This window comes from Heterocephalus glaber, unplaced genomic scaffold, assembly GCF_053883595.1.
Source record: "Heterocephalus glaber isolate CG9 unplaced genomic scaffold, H.glaber_assembly_v1.0 deba00001608, whole genome shotgun sequence".
NCBI classification, from domain to species: Eukaryota; Metazoa; Chordata; class Mammalia; order Rodentia; family Bathyergidae; genus Heterocephalus; species Heterocephalus glaber.
This window is the reverse complement of record NW_028258379.1, coordinates 5,209,342-5,231,971: the sequence shown is the minus strand read 5'-3', so window position 1 is coordinate 5,231,971 and position 22,630 is coordinate 5,209,342. Positions and strand designations below refer to the sequence as shown.

The window sequence follows — 22,630 nt, the reverse complement described above, 5'->3', positions numbered from 1 at the left end:
TCTGCTTCCTGGGTTAAGTAGAAGCTTGTCTCTGGGGTGGCGGGAGCGTGGAGGTGGGGTTTGCCCACAGGAGGTGCAGCGTTTTGCGTAGAGACGACAAGAAGCAGGCCATCTTAATTCCTAATCCATTACAGGCACGGTGTGGAGGTGAACAGGGCCTTGGGCTCTGCTCTGGGTTCAAGTCCTTCTCAGCTCCTGACAGGCCATGTGATCTTGGGGAGGTCATTTAACTTTCCTGAACCATAAAATGGGAATAATAATAGAACTTACCTCATAGGTTTGTGTTTAAAATGAGATAAGAATATATAATAGAAAGCAGGGCATGGTTAAATGTCCAATAAATGACAACTATCCACTGTTGCCAGTGTTGGTTTGTCTCTTGTTGTGCAGTCTCAGGTAGCTAATATAAACTCTGTGAGCCTCAGTTTCCTCATCTGAAAAGTGGGGACAGTGTTATTCATCTCACAGAACTGATAAGAGGATTAAATCTTTGGCACACTGTGTGGCATGATACAGATACTCAATAGAGGTCATTTTTCTTCACTCTCACATCACCATTTCCTGCCTGACAGCTCATGATTGAAATCCCTTCATTGTAAGTTTCCACTCCAGAGGTATCTTGTTCACAAGCCAAGCACCAAGTGAAACTGATTTTTAAAAACCATCGTTAAATTTCTCCTTAAGGAGGATAGAAGGAAGAATACATGGGTACTAGGGGCCTGGAGGAACACAGGCACAGGGAGGCTGAGACTGGCAAAGACAAACGTTTTATCCTTTGCAGATTTTCACCGGGTGGATCTCAGCAGCCATCCACTCTTCAGTCCAAACTAACTTCTGTGCCTCAAGGACCAGGAAAGGGCCTTACAATCCGTTGGCTTTAATGGAAACTGGTCTTGGGGTGGGAGCAGTAGAGATATCAGATAACCATTGTTCATTGTTGATAGAGGAGGTTCTCCATATTTGGAGCCAGTCCTGACAACCTCATGGCATGGACATCTAGACCACACTACAATCCTTGAAGACTACTTTTGGCTAAGTGGGCTAAACCTCAACCCCACACAGTCTAGGCTGGCACTCCGCAAGGTTACCCCGGATGCCCTTTAGTCTTTCTGTACTAGAGAGCCAGATCACAGTCATCAAGAGCCGTGTTCCTCCCCTGCGGCACGTGTGAAGGGTGTGATGATTAATCCAGCACAGATGTGACACTGGGCTCTCAGAGGCCTGCAGGAAGTCTATTCTCCTTTTTAACTTTTGCCATCAACGGCTGCCTCTGTCACCGGGTTTTGTAGTGACCAGCAGTGCTTTCCAGATTCTTCCTATTCAATGAATTGGGCGAAACAATTGATGAAGGTGAAAGTTGAACGTTTATTTAAGGTGAAGAAGAAAAGGAAGCGCAAAATAAGTGTCAAGGAGAAAAAGTGCTAGGCCGCCGGAAGAACAAGAGGGCAGTGGGAACGAAGTCATGGCTGCCATCTTTTATAGCCTCTTTCTGACATTCGATCCGGGCCGTCCCATCAAAAACCAGCTTGATCTGGGGCTAGAAAATTAGAGGATTGGTGTCAGGTAAAGGGCCAAGCTTGATCGCGTGTCAGATTGGTATCAGGTGCAGGGCTCGGGAGCGGCTGCCCTGCGCCCGTGGCTAACAAGTCTCCGCAGCTGACAGGTCAGGCCCAAGCCCTCGCCTCGCCTCGCCTCGCCTCGCCTCGCCTCGCCTTCGACTTCTTCAGCTTCTTCAGCCCGTGGCGCCTCTGCCTTCGCAGCGGGGCTCCTGCGGGATGGGTGCCAGCGAGCGCAGACCCAGAAGAGTGGGCAGAGTTGGGGCTGCCAGCAGGGGGCGCGGCAGGCCCTCGGCAGCGCGGGGAGGTGGACTCGGAGGCGCAGCGCTTCCCGAGCTTGAGCAGCCCCTGGGGTCTCGGGCTCCACGCGAAGGCCTTCCCGGCCAGCCTGAGAACTGAGACCCCCCACCCCCCGGCTTCGTGGCTAGGGTGACTTTTAAAGTTCATTTTCTGTGGGCGGGGGATGGAGCCGAGGGCCTCGCGCGCTAGGCAAGCGCTCTCCCGCCGCGGCACGCCGGGCCTCCCCTCGCGGCTGTCCTCCTACAGACTCTGCCTGCGGCGTTCAGAATCGCCCCGAGGGCAGGGTCTGGAGACGCGATCCTTACTTAACCCGCGGCCTGAGCGCAGCACGCGGGACTCGCTACGAAACGCTCATTCTCAGGCCCGGCTCATTTCCTCCTCGGTCTGAGACTCTAGGGTGAGGGTACCCCGCATCTCCCAGCAGCTAAGGGTCCCCCAGGCCCGGCCCGCGGTCACGTGGCCCACCCCGCCCCACCGTCCCGATCGGTATAAGGCAGCTGCAGCTGCCGCGCCGACGTCCGCCGACTCCGCGCTCTCCCGCCCGCTGCCCAGGTGGGAGGCGCAGCGGCTGCAGAGCCGTCTCTGGAAACTTGCTGCGCGCGGAACTGGCCGGCCGGGCCCGAAGGACTTGCGGTGCGGCCGGCGTCCCTGGGCTCCCGGGTGAGCGCCCCCGAGGGAGCGGAGCTGCCGAGAATGCACGGCCGCCGCTTCACCTGCGAGGTAGGTGCCCCTTCGCCCCAGGTGTGATTTCACTGTCCGACTTTCTGCTTGGAGCCTTTCAGCGACAAATCAGTAATACTGAGAACAATAAAGGGGGGAAACAGTCCAACCGTCTTGGACACTACTAGAGAGAGATCTCATGCTTCGATTAAATGTCTTTGCTGAAGACAGCAGTAAGTTAACTTGCGCAGGTTGCGCTTGTGATTTTCGGGCTGGTTGTGCTAATATAAATGTCTTTTTAAAAGAGAAAATCCTGTGGTTTTCCTGGGTGAATTTCCTGTCGGTGGGTGAAATGATGAGAGCGGACTTGAACGCTGGGTGCTTGAGTGTTGGACCGGGACACGGCGTGTGTCAGGCCGGTGACCGCGCTTTAAAATGTGCTCGCTGGGTCCCTTACCAGAACGGGACTTCCTTCCTGCTGGACCCAGCTACACTAAACTGGTGGTCTTTTTTATTTGCTGAAGAGGAATCCAACTGTTGCCTCTTCATTCCTTGAGTCATCCCTAGTGTCTAATTAATATTGAAAGTATAAAATTAGGTCAAAAGAATATTATTTTTGTGAAAAACTTTGGAGTTCTCTTCAGGAAAATAAGGTTGGTTTAATTTTATCTGCTTTTTGCTTCAGTATAATAATACACAGCATCAAAGAAAAGATTTTGCCTTTTTTTTTTTTGGAGGGGGCTGTGTTTCCAGTGTTTACATAGAAATTTTTACTTTTGGTGTAAGTTTCTAAATTCTCAATGGAGATCTCTCTCTCTCTCTGAGTGATGTTTGCTGTTTAAAAAGTGAACATGGGAAAGGAAAGGTTTGTACTGTAAGTTTTGTAAAAGATGACTGTGACCATAAAAACAGCATTAAATACTCTCAGTTTTTTCTGGAAAAAAAAATCCATGTTTCTACATACATTCTGAAAGAAGGAAAGAAAAATGTAGGGATTTGTTTATCAATAGGTGTTCAGGCATAAAACTTTGGGAGTCTTTTATATTCAGTCATTTTTAAAGATGAACCTGAAACATTTCTACTTCAAAAGCAGTCCCTAGTAACAGTTAAGTCTTGTTCAAGATATAAATCTTTGAAATCGGTTTAAAACACATTTAGAAAATATTTTATAGTGGTTTCATAGTGGTTCTAAGGGACTTTATGGAATCTAATCACATTTTATATTTCTCAAAATTTATTTTTAATACAGGAAAAGTAATACTTAGTAGTAAATTCAACTCATAAAAATACAATTACCAGATAGAATGCTTGACTAACACGTAGAAAGCCCTGTGTCTGATCACCAGCACTGGAAAAAAAAAAAAGCATTTATTTTTATTTATTTATTGTAAAAAGCATTTAATAGACATTATATGTCCTTTTAAAAAATGAGATACTGCATGCCTGCCTCGCAAGCTCAAGGACCAGAGTTCCATCCCCGGTACCAAAAAAAAAAAAAAAGTAAAAAGAGATACTGCAATTTTGTGTAAATGTGTATCTAACATAATAGTACTGATTCAAAATATATCTGTGATAATTTGAATTGATGTTTTGAGTCATGGAAATTATAAAATATATAAAATAAATATACAATAATTATGTAATGCACTGGTAATGTTTACTGGAGATGTACAAAAATATATATATATATATATAAAATACTAAAGTCTAAACTTGAGTCACTTACTGGTTAGTCTTTGATTACATTTATTATTTTTTTTTTTTTCTTGGTACCGGGGATCAAACTCGGGTCCTTGCGCTTGCACAGCAGGCAGTGAAACCACCGAGCTAAATCCCCAGCCCAGTCTTTGATTATATTTAGAACCCTTGAAAACTGTTTACAGTACTTCAATGTTGGGCTTTATAATTTAGTGTCTAGTACACTGTTTTAGACATAATGGCAGTTGAAAAAAATCAGATTTATCGCAGTCTTATTTACATACAGTTAAATTTAGCTTTGTGAGATGTACCACTTTGTGCATTGTGACAGAGGGAATTACATTTTGGGAGATGCATGTACCTGTTCTAATGAGTTGCATGTAAATCAATTACTGATGATCAGTTTGATGGCTATTTGGAATAAGCAGTTTTTTTATTTCTAATTAATATTAAATTGATTGAGAGTCTTAATATTTTGCTTTTAGAAGATATATTTAAAGCTAATGATTCCAAAACAGATATTTACATGTGCCAGGGATGCTTGATGCTTAAGATAAATATGTGTGTATATCTATATATATCCCATGAAATTCTTTCTTGTATTTGTCTGCTGAGTGTGTATTTATGATTTCTGTAGGGCACACAAATGTAGAGTGTTTGGACCAAATGCTTAAGTTAGGGGCCCATGATCAATAGGTAGAATGAAGTTGAGCTATCTAATTCCCTCAAGTCAGCAGTCTTGAGAATAGCTTAAGGAGGATGTAGAGCTCACATATATGTAGAGCTAACAGGCTACTAGTAGCCCAGCTGTCTGGATTGGTGGTGATGGACTTTGTGGAATAGAAGTTAAGTGAATAAGGTTAAGAGACAAAAATCTTCAGGCAGAGCATAAGTCATTTTATCTTAAGTTGTCTGGAGATTCTAACTGGCTTTACCCCTTTGGATATGTAACAGTACCTCATAGGATGTGTTCACACATATCATTTCTTCCCTAAGAGCACTGTGAAAAGGTACATTCCATAAGAGGTCCCCATTTTTACTGAGGAAAATTTGGAAGCTTAGGGAGTTTATGTGATTTGTCTAAGATTATCTGCTTTTCAGGCTAGCAGAGATTAAGGCTCAGTGTTTGCTCTGCCCATGGGACTGGAATATACGTAAAAACAGGCTTGCTGCTGACTTCTTATTCATTAGCTACTATGCTTTTTTTTTTTTTTTGTACTGGGGATTGAACTTGGGTCCTTGTGCTTGCGAGGCAGGCAGCAGAACCACTGAGCTAAATCCCCAGCTCAGCTACTATTCTTTTTAGAGTGTCTTTCTGCTACTTATAGGACCCACTTTTGTCTTCACAAAATCACTGTCAATATTTGGGAGCTTATAAATTTTTTAAAAGAGCCATAATATGTTTCCCAGCCAGTACTTTAGAACACTGTGTGTACAAAAAGCTTTTCTGCTGAACAGAGAGACATGACCTGAGCACCACACACAGGTGTGCACACTGGGAGAATGGCAGAGAGAAGTCTTTGGACAGAAAAGTTACTGTAGGGCTGGGGATGTAGCTCAGTGGTTTCGCCACCTGCTGCGCAAGCGCAAGGACCTGAGTTCGATCCCCGGTACCAAAAAAAAAAAAAGAAAAGTTACTGTTCACCACAAAGGGTATGGACAAATTGTCTTAGGTTATGGTGACTAAAGAAAATTGACATACAAAGTATAAGTGATGCTTAGAATCAGGATGTCCAGGTTCATGGTCTTTTGTTGGCTGGGTAAAATTCCATGCCAGCCAGGTCCAACATTTAATCTCCTTAGAGAATATTTTTCCCTTTGTACCAGACGTTGTGGTCACTGAGGCCATGTTGGGCCTGTGCATGATTTTTATTAGTCTATGTTTGCAGTACATAATGTTTACATGCCTAGTGTGGAGTTGGTATATGCACACAACACATCTTGACTCTTTTTTTCCATCCCTATTCCCTCCCTCCCTCTCCATCTCTCAATCCCCTTACAATTTGGGAAAGATCTGTCTACCTACTTCCTGTTATATATATTTTAACATTTATTTTATTAGTACATGTTTGTAGTACATTATGATTACATTTATTGTGGGGAGTTTGTACATGTGCATTAACACATCTTAATTCTTTTGTCTCCTTTGCCTCCCATACCTTCCTGTTTCCTCCAACTCTTCTTCCCCTTCCCACTCGCAAAAGCTCTATTTTAAAAATTTAAATTAAAAAATTTTTTTCCTTGAGTTCTTTTTTTTGGTACCCGGGATCAAACTCAGGACCTTGCACTTGCAACGCAGGCACTGGAAGCACTGAGCTGAGTCCCCGGCCCTCCAGTTCTTTTTAAAAATCCCTTTCCCTTCCTTCCTTCCCTCTCCCCCTCTCTTGTCCTTCCCATTTGAAAAAGATCTCCCTATTTCCTATTATGTATCTTTTATTTTTCTCTTCATTTATATTTTGGTTTTCTTATATAAGAGAAACCATGTAGTGCATGCAATATTTAACTTGTGTGTCTGATTTATTTCACAACATTATGATCTCAAGGTGCATCCATTTACCTAAAAATGCTTCAGGTCTACCCTTTATGGCAGAGTAGTACTCCATTGTGTATAAACTACATCTTCTTTATCCATTCTTTTTTTCTTTTTTGTGGTACTGGGATCAAACTCAGGACCTTGGGCTTGTGAGGCAGGTGCAGCGCCGCTGAGCTAAATCCCCAGCCCTATCCATTCATCTATTGATGGACATATGGGCTGGTTCCAGAAGTTAGCTATTATGAATTGTGCTGCTATAAACATGAGTGTATATCACCAGGTGTGGTGGTGCATGCCTGTAATCTCAGCACTTGGCAGGCTGAAGCAGGAGGATCGCCATGAGTTCAAGGCCAGCCTGAACTGTGTAGCGAGACCCTGCCTCAAACAAACAATAACAACAAAAAAGGGTAAATATGTATCACTGTAATATTATGTCTTTAACTCTTTTAGGAAGATACCTGGAAGGGGGATAATTTGGTTGAATGGAATTATCCCACCCTACAATGTTGAAGAAATTCAATCATAAAAAAATTTTATTTTACAACACTGGGGATTGAAGCAGGACCCACTTTAACACTTAGATATAGCCCATTCCTTTAAAAAATATGTTCTGAGACAGGTTCTCCCTATATTGTCCAGGCTATCCTTGAACTTGTGATCCTCCTGCCTTGGTCTCCCAAGTAGCTGGGATTATAGGCATGTGCCACCATGCATGTTGGAAATATGACCTTTGGCAGATTTTTTCCTTTGGTCACTTTAAATGTTTGTAGGACGACTCAGATAATCAGAATGGACTTGTTCATGCGTTTGTATAGACCTCTGGCTCTGGTAGAGAAGACTCTTCTTGCTACTTGTTCTTCTGCGTACTCTAATGGTTTAAGTTCATCTTTCTTTAGCTTAGGGAAGAAAAACCCTTTACATAGGCCACCAAGTTCCTAATTATTAAAGATGCCACTGACAAATAGTTGCCACATGAATCTGGATGCATCTGAAAGATACCTAACCGAAAAGTAACCTTGCTTTACAATGATTATCCAGCAGTCACTTCTCTTGCATTAATCGTCATTGTATAGGGAAATGGAGAAATTATAGAGAAGGTGATTCGTGACACTTGATGTGTAAGATCTGTTTTCTAGACAAAGTTGTTGTGCTACCTGATTGATTACCTGGACACGTATTGGCACTTGCCATTTGGTGTGTGTCTGACAGGTCATTTTAGCATTGCTGGGCTGAGAATGAACATTTTGGTTGTAGGTGAAAATGAGTAATGGAATTGATTTTTTGCTCTGGAGAGAGATGGCACATTCTTAAAAAATTTTGTGTTCATTTTTCAGCTAGATAAAGGAAAGAGTTACTCATGAATTTCCATGTAACTATTTATTATTTTGTGTCAAAGAAGCTGTACGTTTTTAAGAGGCCTGATGAAAGAAAAAGAGCACTTTAGCATAAATACTTCAGCAGAGCCAACACATCAGGTTTTCAGAAAAACCACTGCTAACCGCATTTCATGTGGAAGATGTAGTTTAGATAACACAAAATTTAGTAAACCTTGGTTGACCACAATGACCATAGATTGGTTTTTTGTTGTTGTTGTTGTTGTTCAACCATGTACTTAGTTGTTTTCATTAATTTAGTGTTAATTTGAAGTCTTTTGTTCACATTCTTCTAAAATTCACTTTTTTCCTGTCTTATGATTTCCTAAATACTGTATCATTAACCTTTAATGATTTTGAGTGTTGCATTTGACCTCATACCTTTACATTGAGCAGTACTCTGTATAAGAAATTGTACTGGCCATGGTGACCATATTGATCTTTGGACATACTTTTTGTTCATTAAATTGTGTAGGCCATCTTGTTTTTATACTTTTTAAAGTTCAAGAAATACAAGATTAATTATTACCCTCAGATTACATTTTATTATGCATAAATGGGATTGGTATATGTTAACTTCAGTAATTTGCTCTCAGTTACTACAATGTATACAGTTTAAATTCGTTCTTAAAGTACTTTAAATGTGTTTTGGTTACATATTTGGCTACATTAGATATGCTCAGATTTCATAGCAAAAATAATGCTGTAAAATATCACTAAGGAACAATATTGAAAACAGGTATAGTGAGCAGGTGTATGTGTAGGAGGATTGAAATAGAAGTGGTTTCAGGACATAGTGAGGGATAAATGCTTCTTAACAATACTGTCAGTTCTGGAGGTGCCCTCTGATGGTTACCAGTAGCTTAATTACCAACTCCTATGATCTCTCTTGTATTCAACCACTCACTCTAACCCAGGTAGTTATTTTCATGAATCTGTAGGTGTATTCTAGTGCCACTGGTTAAAACAGGGATTGTGTATATTAGGTATGTACCCTACAAAAGCTTGATTTCAGATTTTTCAACTTTAGAATGGTTTGAAGCTGGCTGTTGTGGCGCATGCCTGAAATCCCAGTACTCAGGAGGCTGAGGCAGGAGGATTGCTGTGAGTTCGAGGCCAGCCTGGGGTACATAGTGAGTTCAAGGTCAGCCTGAACTACACAGTGAGACCCTGTCTCAAAGACCTAGTCTCAGAACTTTAGGATGATTTGAAAGCAATATTCATTTAGTAGCAACTGTGCTTCAGATATTTGAATTTTGACCTTTCCTCAGACTATTGACATGCAATAGTCTCCCGGGGCCAGGCAGCAGTCCCTTAGCGTCCTGGAGGACCCCTTTAGATCGATTCTCTTCAGTGCCTACTGCTGGGGTGCTAGTTTGACCAATACCCTTGACTTAGTGAAATCTTACAATTTAAGCATGTTTTCCATGGAGAATGAATAAGAAAGAACATGTGCCTTCAAGGAGCTTAGACTCTCATTTTACTTCTTATTCTCCTACCAACCATTGCCATTTCCAAGAAGGATCCAGGATAGTTCTAAATCAATGAGGAGGATTCAGTTTGTGTGTAAGTGATGAAAGGGGTTCTACATGTGAAAAAGTGCTAAGGCATGAAACCACTTCATTGGGAACAAGGGAGGAGGGAGGGAAAAGGAAGGAAAGGACAAGAAAAAAAGTGAAAATAGAAGGAAAAATGGATACAAAGCTTTTGTACATGAGGGGAGGGGGCTTGAGGGGTGGAATGGGATAAAATAAAATAAATTTATTTAAAAAACCACTTCATTACACGTTTTTCATATTTTCTTTTTTCTTCAGGACATTCTTTTATTAACTTAATTTTTTTGTATATGTTTGTCATACTTATCAATCACATTCATCATAGGGAATTTGTACCTGTACATAATATATATTCTTTTTTCCCATTCCCTTCCCTTCCACCCCTCTTCCTTCTCCATTTACAAAAGCTTTGTTTCCATTTTTTCCTTCCCTTCCTTCTCCTCCCTCCTTTGTTCCCTTACTCACTTGAGCATGTTCTCCCTACTTCCCAGTATCTATCCTACATAAGCATAGCTCTTACACTTTGGGTTTCTCACACAAGAGAAACAATGGAATATTTAACTTATGTGTCCAATTTATTTCATTTAAGATTACGGTCTTGAGGTGGATCCACTTGTCCTAGAAATGATTCAAGTTTATCTTTATGGAAGAGTAGTACTCCATTGTATATAAATGTGTTTTCTTCATCCATTCATCTTTTGATGGGCATATAGGCTGTTTCCAAGATTTAGCTGTTATGCTTGATCTTAGCCAAAAGACCAAGAAGTGATTAGATTTAGCTGTTATAAATTGTGCTGCTATAAACATAGTTTTGCATATATATCTCTGCAGTATGATGCTTTTAGCTCTTTTGGGAAGATATCTAAAAGGGGAATAGGCAGGTCAAACGGAACCTCTAGTTTTAGTTTTTTGAGGAATCTTCATACTGATTCCTAGAGTGGTTGTACCAGTTTACACTCCCACTAGGAATGGAGAAGGGTTCCTTTTCCCCCACAGCCTTGGTAGCATTTATTGGTTGTTTGATGACAGCCATTCTTTCTAGAGATGGAATCTAGGTGGTGTTTTAATTTGCATTTCTCGAGTGACCAGTGATGTTGAGCATTTTTTCATACATTTATTTGCTGTTTGTACTTCTTCATCTGAGAAATGTCTGTTCATTTTAGGTGCCCAGTTTTGGATTGGGTCTTTAAATTTAGGGGCTCTGATTTCTTTGAGTTCTTTATATATTCTAGATATTAGTCCTTTGTCTGAGGAGTAGCTGGTAAAAATTTTTCCCATTCTGTGGATTGCCTCTTCACTCTGTTGGTTATTTCTTTTGCTGTGCAGAAGCTTTTTAATTTGCTGTGATCCCAGTTGTTGATTCTTTGTATTATTTCCTGTATGACCAGGATTTTGTTCAGAAAGTCTTGGCCCACACCTATGTCTTCTAGAGTTTTACCTATTCTATCTTCCAGAAGATTAAGTGTTTCTGTTTTGGTGTTTGTTTTGAGACAAGGTCTTACTATGTAGTTCCGGCTGGCCTTGAACTCACGATGTAGCTCAGGCTAGTGTCAAACTTGTAGTGATCCTCCTGCCTCAGCATCCTGAGTGCTGGGATTATGGGCAGTGCCTGTTTCTGTTTTAAATTTATATATTTGATCCATTTCAATTTTAGTTTAGTGCATGGTGAGAGATATGGGTCAAGTTCAGTTTTCAGCATGTGGAAAGCCAGTTTTCTCAGCACCATTTATTAAAGAGGCTATCTTTTTTCCGGTGAAGGTGTTTGGCCCTTGTCAAAGATAAGGTAGCTGACCTGAATGTGCTTGGAGTTGTTTCTGAATCTTCTATTCTGTTCTATTGATCCTTGAGTGTGTTTTTGTTTGTTTTTTGTCTTTTGCCAGTACCATGCTGTTTTTACTACAGTAGCTTAGTAGTATAACTTCAGTTTCATTGACTGATACTGGATTGTTTAGAATTTTTATATCTTCTTGATTTAGTTTTGGTAATTCATATGTATCTAGATGTCTGTCCGTTTCTTCTGTGTTTTCTGTCTTATTAGAATACAAGCTCTCAAAGTAGGTATTGATCTAGATTTCTGGAGGATCTATTGTGATTTCATCCTTTTCATTCCTAATTCCATAGGTTGGGTCTTTTTTTTTTTTTTTTTAGTAAGGATGGCTATGAGTTTGTTGATTTTATTTATTTAATCTTTCACAGAACCAACTCTTTCATTCATTGATTCATTGATTCATTGTTTACTTAGTCTCAATTACATTGATTTCTGCCGTGATCTTTGTAATTTCCTCCCTTGTACATGCTTTGGGTTCAGCTTGCTTTTCTTTTTTTAGAAACTTGAGGTTCAACATTAAGTTATTTATTTGAGCTCGCTCTGTTTTGTTTTGTTTTTTTTTTTTGGTACCAGGGATTGAACGTGGGTCCTTGTGCTTGCAAGGCAAGCGACAGAACCACTGAGCTAAATCCCTGGCCCTTGCTCTGTTTTTCTGATATGGGAATTCAGCACTATTAGTTTCCCTCATGGACTGCTTTCAGTCCATGTATGTTATATTGGCATCATTATTTAATTGTAGAAACTGTCTAATTTCTTTAATTTCAGCTTTGACTCATTGGTTGTTCAGGAAGGTGTTATTTAATTTCCATGTGTTTGTGTAGTTTTTGTGGTTTCTTTTACCATCGATTTCCAATTTTATTGCACTATGATCTGGTAATATGTATGGGATAATTTCAGTTTCTTTGCATTTACTTAAGCACGTTCTATGAACTATTTGTAGGCTATTTTGGAGAATGTCCATGTGCAGCTGAGAAGAATGTGTATTCTGTTGTTGTGGGGTGGTACACTCCATAGACATCTACTAATTCATTTGTTCCAAGGTTTGGATCAGCTCTGATATTTCCTTTTTTTGTCTAATTGATCTATTTGTGACAGTGGGGTAATTGGGGTCCCCCATTACAATTAGTGCTTATCTGATTTTTCATGTCCATTAGTATTTGTTTTATATAATTGGGTGTGCTGGTATTTGGTGCATACATATTTATGATTGTGATCCCTTCTTGGATTGTTCCTTTAACGAGGATGTAGTGACCCACTTTGTCTCTTCTCATCTGCCTGGCTTGAAATCCACTTTATCTACAAATAGAATAGCTACTGCTGCTCTTTTTCAGTTTCTTGTCACATGTAGTATTACTTTCCATCCTTTGACTTTCAGTCTATGAATTTCTTTTTCAGTTAAATGCATTTCTTATTGGCAGTATATTGTTAGATCTTGTTTCTTTCTTTTTTTTTTTTTTTTTGGTACCGGGGATCAAACTCGGGTCCTTGCACTTGCGCAGCGGGCGGTGAAACCACTGAGCTAAATCCCCGGTCCAGATCTTGTTTCTTGATCCATTCTGCCAATCTCTTTCTTTTGATTGGTGAGTTGAGAGGGTTCACATTGATGGTTATAACTGATATGTGTTGACTTATCCTTGGCATGTTGTTTTCCTGTTGTTGGTTACCTTTCTTTTCCTTCTGTTTAATTATTTGTTTTGCTTGGTGGATTCACACTATTGGGATTCTTGGAATTGTTGGCTCTTTCTAGAATATTCTTCAGAACTTTTTGGAGTCCTGGTTTGGTGGTCATGAATTTCTTCAGGTGTTCTTTGTCATGGAAGTATCTATTTTTCTATCAGTTTTGAAAGATAATTCTGTGTGTTAGGTACATCAATGTGGGTTGGAGCTTGTTTTCTTTTAGGTCTTGAAATACTTCACTCCGAGTTCTTGACATAAGGGTTTGCATTGAGAAGTCTGCTGTGATTCTGATGGGTTTTCCTTTATAAGTGATTTATTTCTTTTCTCCACCAGCTTTTAATATTCTGTTCTTGTGTTGAATTTCTGTAATCTTATATGTCTTGGTATAGTTTTTTTTCTGATCATGACCATTTGGAGTTCTATGTACCTCACTTACCTGTATGTCAAATTCTTTTTCCATGCTTGGAAAGTTTTCTGCTATTACTTCAGTGAACAGAATTTTTTATGCCCTTTGTGCTATCTTCTGATTCTTCATTGATTCCAGTTAATCTCATATTAGTTGTCTTTACGTCTTCTAGCAGCTGTTGGATTTTTTTTTCATGGTCACTTGCTATTTTTAAGAGGCTTTTCACTTTGATGATCACCAACCACAAGCCTATCTTCTAGTTCTGATATCCTATCTTCACGTTGGTTGATTCTGCTTTTGTATATATGTATGTATATGTATGTATGTATATGTATATGTATGTGTGTGTATATATATATATATAGAGAGAGAGAGAGAGATAGATATAGATATATATTTTGGTACCTGGGATTGAACTCAGGATCTTGGGCTTGCAAGGCAAGTGGCAGAACCACTGAGCTAAATCCCCAGCCCTTTTGCCTATTTCTTATGTGCACAGCAGTTTTCCTGTAGGAAAGTAACAGGAGATAGTGTGACATGAGGGTTGAGTAAGGGAATGCCTTGAATACTAGAAGAGTGTGGCTGCTTAACTGTGTTCGGCAGAAGGCACAGTGTAGAAGAGAGCTGGATTTTAATCTAGGCTGGGGATATAGCTTGATGGTAGAGCACTTGCCTTGGGTATGAGGGTTCTGGGTTCCATACCCAAAACCTCAAAAAAGAAAAAGAAGTTAATCTGACAGCTCTGTGGACCTGGAGAAGGAGCTGTTTGGAGACAAGGAGCAGTTAGGACCCTATTGCAGATGCACAGATAAGTAATGAGAGTTTGGTTTAAGATGGTAGCAAAAGGCAGACATGGGGGAAAGGCAGCATCGAGGCCCAAACCATGTGCCTTGGTGATTAATAATAACTAGGTAGAGGGGAGAAGTGAAAGATGACTGCAACAGGCCTAACACAAAATGGAAATGCAGAGTAGTTTGGGGAGGGAAATGATGAATTATATGTTGGGTACTGTATTGATTATATATTGCTGCCTGACAGTTATCACGGAATTTAGCAGCTGAAGACAGCACACACATATTCCCTCTCCCAGATTCAGGGTCCTAGGAGCAGCTAACCTGTATATCCTCCCATATGGTTGAAGTAAAATGTCAGCCATGCAGTTATCTCAAGCTTGACTGGCGCTGGAAGATTTGCTTCTAAAACATCTTGTTCACATAGCAGTTGGCTGGAGGCTGAAGTTTATTACAGGCCATTGGCAAGAGATCTCCCTGGTCTGGTTGAGGATCCTCGCATTATGGCAGTGAACTTCTTCCCCATCAAGGGGTCTAAGATGTGAAGAGGCTGCAGTGCCTTTTATGATGTAGTCTTGGATGTCACACATCATCCTTTTGCCATAATTTATTCATTAGAAATGGGTTACCAAATTTAGCCATTACTCTAAGGACTTGTTAGAGTGCCCCTTTTGATACCGGGGATCGAACTCGGGTCCTTGCGCTTGCGCAGCAGGCGGTGAAACCACTGAGCTAAATCCCCGGCCCCTGATTGCCCCTTTTGAAGGGACCAATGTTAAAGATTTGTGGGCATATTTAGAATGTGTTTTGAGGACAAATGGGGTGAGCATTCAATGAAAATATCCAGAGGAATTGGAGCTCCAGACAGCCACAATACCTACATGTGAAAGTAGGTGACAGGTGAAATTACTGAGGATGGTGTCTTGGTTTTCTCGTTGCTGAGACAAAATATCTGACACCCAAAGCTAAAGGGGGAAAGGTTTATTTAGCTCACGGTTTGTAGAGGTTTCAGTCCATAGTTAGCTGGCTCCAAGGCAGGGTGGCTTGACAGAGGGGCATCACCGAGGAGAAACAGATTATGGTGGCCAGAAGACAGCAAAAGCAACAAGGGGACCTTAACAGTATCTAACTGCTGCATTTATCTTATCCAGACTACTGGGATTAGGGCAGTGCCAAACCAATCAGTGTGTAGTGGTTTAGTAATCACACGCCCTTAATCCTAGCAGACACACTGTAGATTCAGCCACCTCTGAAAAAGCTATCTATAACTCCACGAGGCTCTGGGGGGACATCTAGACCCAAACCCTAACAGATGGAGAATTCTCCAGGCAAGTGCCTTTATTTAATTATCTTTCAACCAGCCTCAATAATGGTCACTGTTCCCTTTTCTAGATTGTATTATTCCAGTTATTCAAACCTTTTCTTAGAAGTTTCCACTTTTGGCCAGATGTGGTGCTGCAGGCCTGTAATTCTAGCACTTGGGAAACTGAGGCAGAAGGATCACCATGAGTTTGAGGCCAGCCTGGGCTACATAGTTCAAGGCCTGCCTGAACTACAGAGTGAGACTCAGTCTCTCAAAAAAAAAAAAAAGTTTCCACTTTTAATCTGTAATTTTTTTTCTCCAAAGCTTTTCATTATGGAAAATTTCAGATTTACAAGTTGAAGATTTATAATGAATGTCCATATGGCCACTATCTAGATGCAGTAATTGTAACATTTTGTCTTATTAGGTTTATCTATCAATTTTTTTTCTAAGCCTTTTATCAGGGGGTATTATTTTGTATAGAAGTTTTCCCTGGACCTTGGAATAAAATATAGATCTTCTCAAAAAGGTAGGGCATAGGCTTAACTCTTTACTCTTGAACCTTAATTACTAAGTTTCAGATGGAGAAACTGATGTGATAATTTGCAATGCTAACAAAGGATTTTAAAATTTTGGGGGGAGGGGGGAGGATTCATAGTCCCCAGGGCAAAAACATGTGCAGTGTGTCATATATTGGCAAAGACTCCTAGTGATTGAACCATTTGTCATACTTACCACAGTTGTAGACAGTCTCTGCAGCCTGGGCAGAAGTGTGTTGTCAGGTAGCGAATTTGATAATTGAGAAGTGGTACAAATAGATTTGTCTCTTTTACAGATTAGGTTCAGCATCTTTTTGTATTTAAGTGCCATTTACCTTTTTAAATTTTGTCTGAGTCTTTTGCTCATTTTCCTAATGGATTTTTTGGTCTCCATCTTCATCTAAGCATTCTCCTCATAAAGCAGGGAGATTAGGGGCTGGGGATTTAGCTCAGTGGTTCCGCTGCCTGCCTTGCAAGCGCAAGGACCCAAGTTCGATCCCCGGTACCAAAAAAAAAAAGCAGGGAGATTAGCCCCTTGTTTCTAATAGAAGTTGAAAACTATTTTTGCCAGTGTTGGCTGTTTGGGCCAGGCTGGTCTGGAGTTGCCGGGCAAACGACAAGCCCCCTCCAAATTGCCAGCAAGCAGCTGGCATCAGTAACCTGTGGCACACATGTGCAGGTGGCTTTCAAAGCAGTCTGAATGAGTGACTTTGCAGTGTTGCCCTTTTGGGCCTGTCACACTGAGGCTGCAAGGTTGCAGAGGGTCCTTGTTCTAGACCTGTAGCTAGGAGAAGCTCTGTGCTGGATTCTCACCCACACCGCCAACTTGTGCTGGGGCCAGAAGTTACAGCAGGGCCTCTTCCTCCTTGAGTGCCTCTCCAGATCACTCTACTGAGAAAGCTTACCGTTGAGCTCACTCTAAAATACAGTGTCAATGAATTTGCTTTGTTTATCACAGAGGATATATTGAAGGGCACCTCCAAAGTTGAGAGGCAATAGTTTTTGAGTAACAGATACCTTGATGTGTCTACTTATGTGCTAATTCTTATTGTTTATGTGCTAATTCTCATTGGAGAGTCACAATGTGTATGAGTATCTGTTAATACTAGTTCTGCTCACTGATCTCCTTTAGGGTTTACCTGCTTATTCTAGGTCATTTTCACTTTAGGATAAGCTTGTCTAGTTCTAGAAAAACATACTTGCTGGTGTGTGATGTAGTTCTGTGCTTTCTAATCTTAAAGGGTATTTAATCATAAATTACCATGTTACAACTCGTGCAGTTGGGCCGGGGATTTAGCTCAGTGGTTTCGCTGCCTGCTGTGCAAGCGCAAGGACCCGAGTTTGATCCCTGGTACCCCCCCCAAAAAACCCCCCAAAAAACTCTTACAGTTAACAACAACAAAGTAATAAAGAAGTGAATGAAGTAGAAAATGAGAGTTCCATGCCTTACATTCCCACCCCTCTGTGATTAATATTTTCATATATATATATATCTTTATGGATATATTTATAATACCATACAAATGTGTACATTTTCAAAACTAAAAATATTTGAACACTTTTTAATAGTTACTCCTATAGCTCTAACTTAATGTCTTTTATTTTTCTTTATAGCTATCATTCCAGCCTGTGAGTTTTTGAGAACTTTATAATGTCTCTTTGTGCCCCTTCTCACAAGGAGTTTTCTGAGCTGTTACCTATTCAAGACATGGATATCAAAAACTCACCACCTAGCCTTAACTCTCCTGCCTCCTACAACTGCAGTCAGTCTGTTCTCCCCCTGGAGCATGGCCCTATATATATCCCTTCTTCCTATGTAGACAACCGGCATGAATATTCGACCATGACGTTCTATAGCCCTGCTGTAATGAATTATAGCATTCCCGGCGGTGCCAGCAATTTGGAAGGTGGGACTGGTCGGCAGACCACAAGCCCAAATATGTTATGGCCAGCTCCGGGGCACCTCTCTCCTTTAGCCATCCATTGTCAGTCATCACTTCTGTATGCAGAGCCTCAAAAGAGTCCTTGGTGTGAAGCAAGATCACTAGAGCACACCTTACCTATAAACAGGTAAATCCAGTCTTCATTCTGAACTGTAGCTCATGGCCATGTGGCAGTATTTAAAATTTAAATGAAAAACTAGCCATATGAAACCTGAAACGATAACTGGTATAAGCTTTTAAAACAATGAACTGAAATAACTTTTTATAAAGATTGGTGGGAAACTGTTTAAATGTAGGCTTCCATTGAAATTTCCTGAAGTTAAGAATATTTGAACTTTTTAAATGCAAAGTAACATGATAGATTATTGCAGTTTAATTGTTATATTCTCAATATCTATGTCTTTAGAGGGGAAGGTTGGTATAGGGACAAGGGGAAGGGGGAGATAAACTGAGATAACCAGCAGACTAAATTAGAGCATACTGGATATTAAAATTCATTACTTTCAAATGATGTCATAAAACTTTGAGAAATCAGGGGCTCAGGGTAGAGCTTAGTTGTAGAACCTGTACTTGATATGCATGAGGCCCTGAGTTCAATCCCCAGAACACAAAAAAATCTTTGAGAAAATAAATTTTAAATTTTATTTCATGTATTTATCTATTTTTCTGATTGGGTTTTTTTTTCTTTTCCTGTTTTGGTTTCTTGAGACAAGGTCTTGCTTTGTAGTTCAGGCTGCCCTTGAATTTACCTTGTAGCCCAGGCTGGCCTCAAACTTACTGCTATTCTCCTGCCTCGGATTACACCCGTAATCCCAGCATTCAAGAGGCTGAAGCAGGAAGATTGCAAGCTCAAGCCCAGCTTGGATAATTTAGCAAGACCCTTCATTTATAAATCAGTAAGACAGTATGTCTGTCATTTCCATAGGAAAAATACTGTAGCAAATTGGGGGCCCCAGGTATATTTTGGGGTCCCCTGGTGCCTGCACTTCTCCCTGGAGCCTCGGGACCCCTTCAGAGCCCTCTGGGCATGCTCAGTGTGGAGATAGGCATGACCACACCTGACCACTTTGAGATCTGTCATTGCCCACAGCAGTGTAGACCCGGTGTCAGTCACAATGGCTTTACTCTCATATTTCCTAAAATGTATTTGTCAGAGCACTGAAGGGCAAAAAGATTGTTAGACAATGGTCATGCCATTTTTTCCCTCTCTCTTTTCTTTACAATGGGTATTTGCTTTGCCCCCCAGGGAGACGCTGAAGAGGAAGATGAGTACAGGCAGCTGTGCCAGCCCGGTTACTAGTCCGGCCTCCAAAAGGGATGCTCACTTCTGTGCAGTCTGCAGCGACTATGCGTCCGGATATCACTATGGAGTCTGGTCCTGTGAAGGATGTAAGGCCTTTTTTAAAAGAAGCATTCAAGGTACAAGAGCTGCTTTCATTTTAAGTTAAACTGTGTCTTCAGTTTTCCACTTTTGCTTTCCACAGTTAGCAGAGATGACCCGGTAGAGATTTTACTACTGGCCTATTGGGTACATTTTGTGTATCTGACAAACAGGCCAGAGGAGCGTGTGTGTGGGAATGACTTGGGTAGGGGGGTGCTGGATTGTCTCAGGTGCAGCACTTTATCTTTAATTGCATGTTTCCACCTCTGAACCCCAAGATTATACAGTCGAGCCACCTACACCTTTGCTTACTGTGGGTGGGGGAGATGTCTAGTTACGACCTTAGGAAGATACCGCTTGGAAAAAAAGTATGCTTGTTAGGAGTTGCAAAGATTGTTTCTTCATTTGACTTAAGTTTAATGTAGGACATGCTTCCCAGTCGTGATGGTGTGCTGGCTCCTCGGGAGAGAGAATTACTACATTTTATGGAAATGGTCATAAATCAGGAATTCAACTGCAGGGGACTTTGAGGAATGATCTAGAGACACATCTTCCCCTGGAAATCCTCTTGTTTTCTGGTCTAGGGTTACACTTTTCCTTCCTTCCTTCCTTCCCCTCTTGAATCAGCTTCAAGTACAAGTCTGGCTTCATGGCCAGTCAGCCCAGCTCCACACACATGTCCTTGCCACCTCTCCCTCCCTTGCCAGTCCTGATGCCACTTTCTGGTTGATTTATGTTCTTTTCTGTCTCCCTCATAACTTCTCCTTCATAGCCCTCTCTCAGGCAATGTCCTTTGTTTCTATCTGCTCCCTCCCCTGTTCTACCAGAGCCTGAGACCCTTGTTCTTAACCAGTGGATACGGTTACATATCACCTTAACCAGTTTCAGGAGTTGACTGTGTGCACATGGCAAGTAGCAAATAGCTATGTGAACATTGTAGGAGTAGATTATAAGGCCAGGTCCAGTTCCCTGCTATATACTAGAACAATTTAGGTTTTCTGAGATTCAGAATTGAATTCTTTTTTTTTCGTACCAGGGATTGAACTCAGGACCTTGTGGTTGTGAGGCAGGCGCAGTGCCACTGAGCTAAATCCCCGGCCACAGAACTGAATTCTTGATATGATTCTTGAGTTCTTTATCTTGCTGAGGTTTCAGACTTTTACCTCTTAAGGAAATTTTGATCTGCTAAAACTGTATCTTTAAAAAAGACTTTTTTTTTCTTGCTGTAGGAATCATCTGGCTCCCTAATATATCTTTGAACCTTGAGACTATAGCTGATAACAGTTGAAACTGAGTTTTTCCTGATGTTATTCATTCCTACTGTATCAGTCAGGAATGTCAGATTCTTTTTTTCAGTTTTTACTTTTTTTATTAGTATGTGTTTTCAGTGCATAATGATTACATTCCTCATGGGGGATTGGTACATGTACTTAACACATGGTAATTCTTTTTTTCATCCTCTTTTCCTCCCCCCCCCTCCCTATAGCTCTTGGTCCCCTTTCCTTTTGCAAAAGATCTATCTCTTTTCCCTATTATCTTTTATTTTGCCCTTTATTAATATTTTGAATCCCTCATATAAGAGAAATCATGAGATATTTAAGCTTGTGTGTCTAATTTATCTCACTTAACATTATGGTCTCAAAGTGCATCCATTTTCCTACAAATGACTCAAATTTTTTCTTCTTTACAGTAGAGTACTACTCCATTGTGTATAAATACTACATTTTCCTTACTGGTTCATCTGTTCATGGACATATGGGCTGCTTCCAAGATTTAGCTATTAAGAATTGTGCATGGGCTGGGGATTTAGCTTCGATGCTTGCTGCACAAGCACAAGGAGCCGAGTTCAATCCCTAGTACCAAAAAAAAAAAAAAAAAAGAAACATATAGTTTAAGAATTGTGTTGCTGGGCCAGGGATTTAGCTCAGTGGCACTGTGCCTGCCTTGCAAGTGTAAGGTCCTGAGTTTGATCCCCAGTACAAAAAAAAAAAATTGTGCTGCTATAAACATGGGTATGCATGTATCACTGTAATACGATGTCTTTAACTCTTTTGGGAAGATACCTAGAAGAGGAATAGTTGGGTTGAATGGAATTTCTAGTTTTAGTTTTTTGAGAAATCTCCATACTGATTTCCATAATGATTATATTAGTTTACAGGAACATCAAATTCTAAATCTGAAAAAATGAAAGAATTTAATGCTCCCATGGTTGTTTAATGTTTAAATGATCTTTACTTTGGGTTCTTCATATTTTTGGAATAAACACCTTGTAATATTGAGAATGGCCACCCAATTGTGTTGTTTTCTTTTTTCTTCAGTGCTGGTGATCCACTCCAGGAGTACTTTCCCTCTGAGCTACATCCCTAGTTCTTTTTATTTTTCCTCTTTTAGTTTCTTGCTAAGTTGCTCAAGTAGGACTCAAACTTGCACTCTTACTGTCTCAGTCTCCCCAGGTGCTGAGATTACAGGCATGTGCCATTGTGCTCAGTGCCACTCAGTTCTTTTTTTTTTTTTAATTAAAAAAACACAAAAATTCATAACAAAATAAGAGATTAATTGTAGTTAATACACTATTTATCATTATCTTCAAAGTAGTTTCTCAGAGACAAAAAAGATCTCTTACAAAGAAGAAACATAGGGCGGGGATTTAGCTCAGTGGTTCCGGTGCCTGCCTCACAAGCACAAGGTCCCAAGTTCGATCCCTGGTACCAAAACAAAAAAAACCCAAAAAAAACCCAAGAAACATATCACAAAACTTTTCAGTGAACTAGAGAAACTTTTCAATGAACTAGAGAAACTAGTAGTATAAATGAAACAAATTAATATATATCTTAAAACATTGTTGAAACAGCAAAATAGATCATTTGGGGAATTATTTGAACTTCTCCCTACTCTATTTACCTCTCTTCTATTTTGCACTTTATTTGTATTATATATATTTAGAATTTCTTATATAAGAGAAACCATGTGATATTTAAGCTTGTATGTCTGACTTATTTCACTTAACATTATGTTCTTGAGTTGCATCCATTTGCCCATTTATGCCTCAAGTTACCTTGGCTTGCAAACTTGATTCATGATTCTGG

The 22,630-nt window shown here is 40.5% G+C and overlaps 1 protein-coding gene across 5 annotated transcripts in view; it reads left to right on the top strand.

Annotated features, from left to right (window-relative positions):
- The first annotated feature begins 1,707 nt into the window (after window positions 1–1,707).
- The window catches only part of Esr2 (estrogen receptor 2), a 122,365-nt gene continuing 101,442 nt past the window's right edge, over window positions 1,708–22,630 (top strand). Inside the window, exons 1-3 of one of the 5 annotated variants that reach the window (XM_087195254.1) lie at window positions 1,708–2,576; window positions 17,835–18,290; window positions 19,410–19,582. In XM_087195254.1, coding sequence (XP_087051380.1) covers window positions 17,872–18,290; window positions 19,410–19,582 — 592 coding nt within the window. In that variant the 5' untranslated portion in view covers window positions 1,708–2,576; window positions 17,835–17,871. The remainder of the gene's footprint in view (window positions 2,577–17,834; window positions 18,291–19,409; window positions 19,583–22,630) is intronic. The other 4 variants (XM_021247789.2, XM_087195253.1, XM_004837415.3 and 1 more) reach the window with 4 other exon arrangements.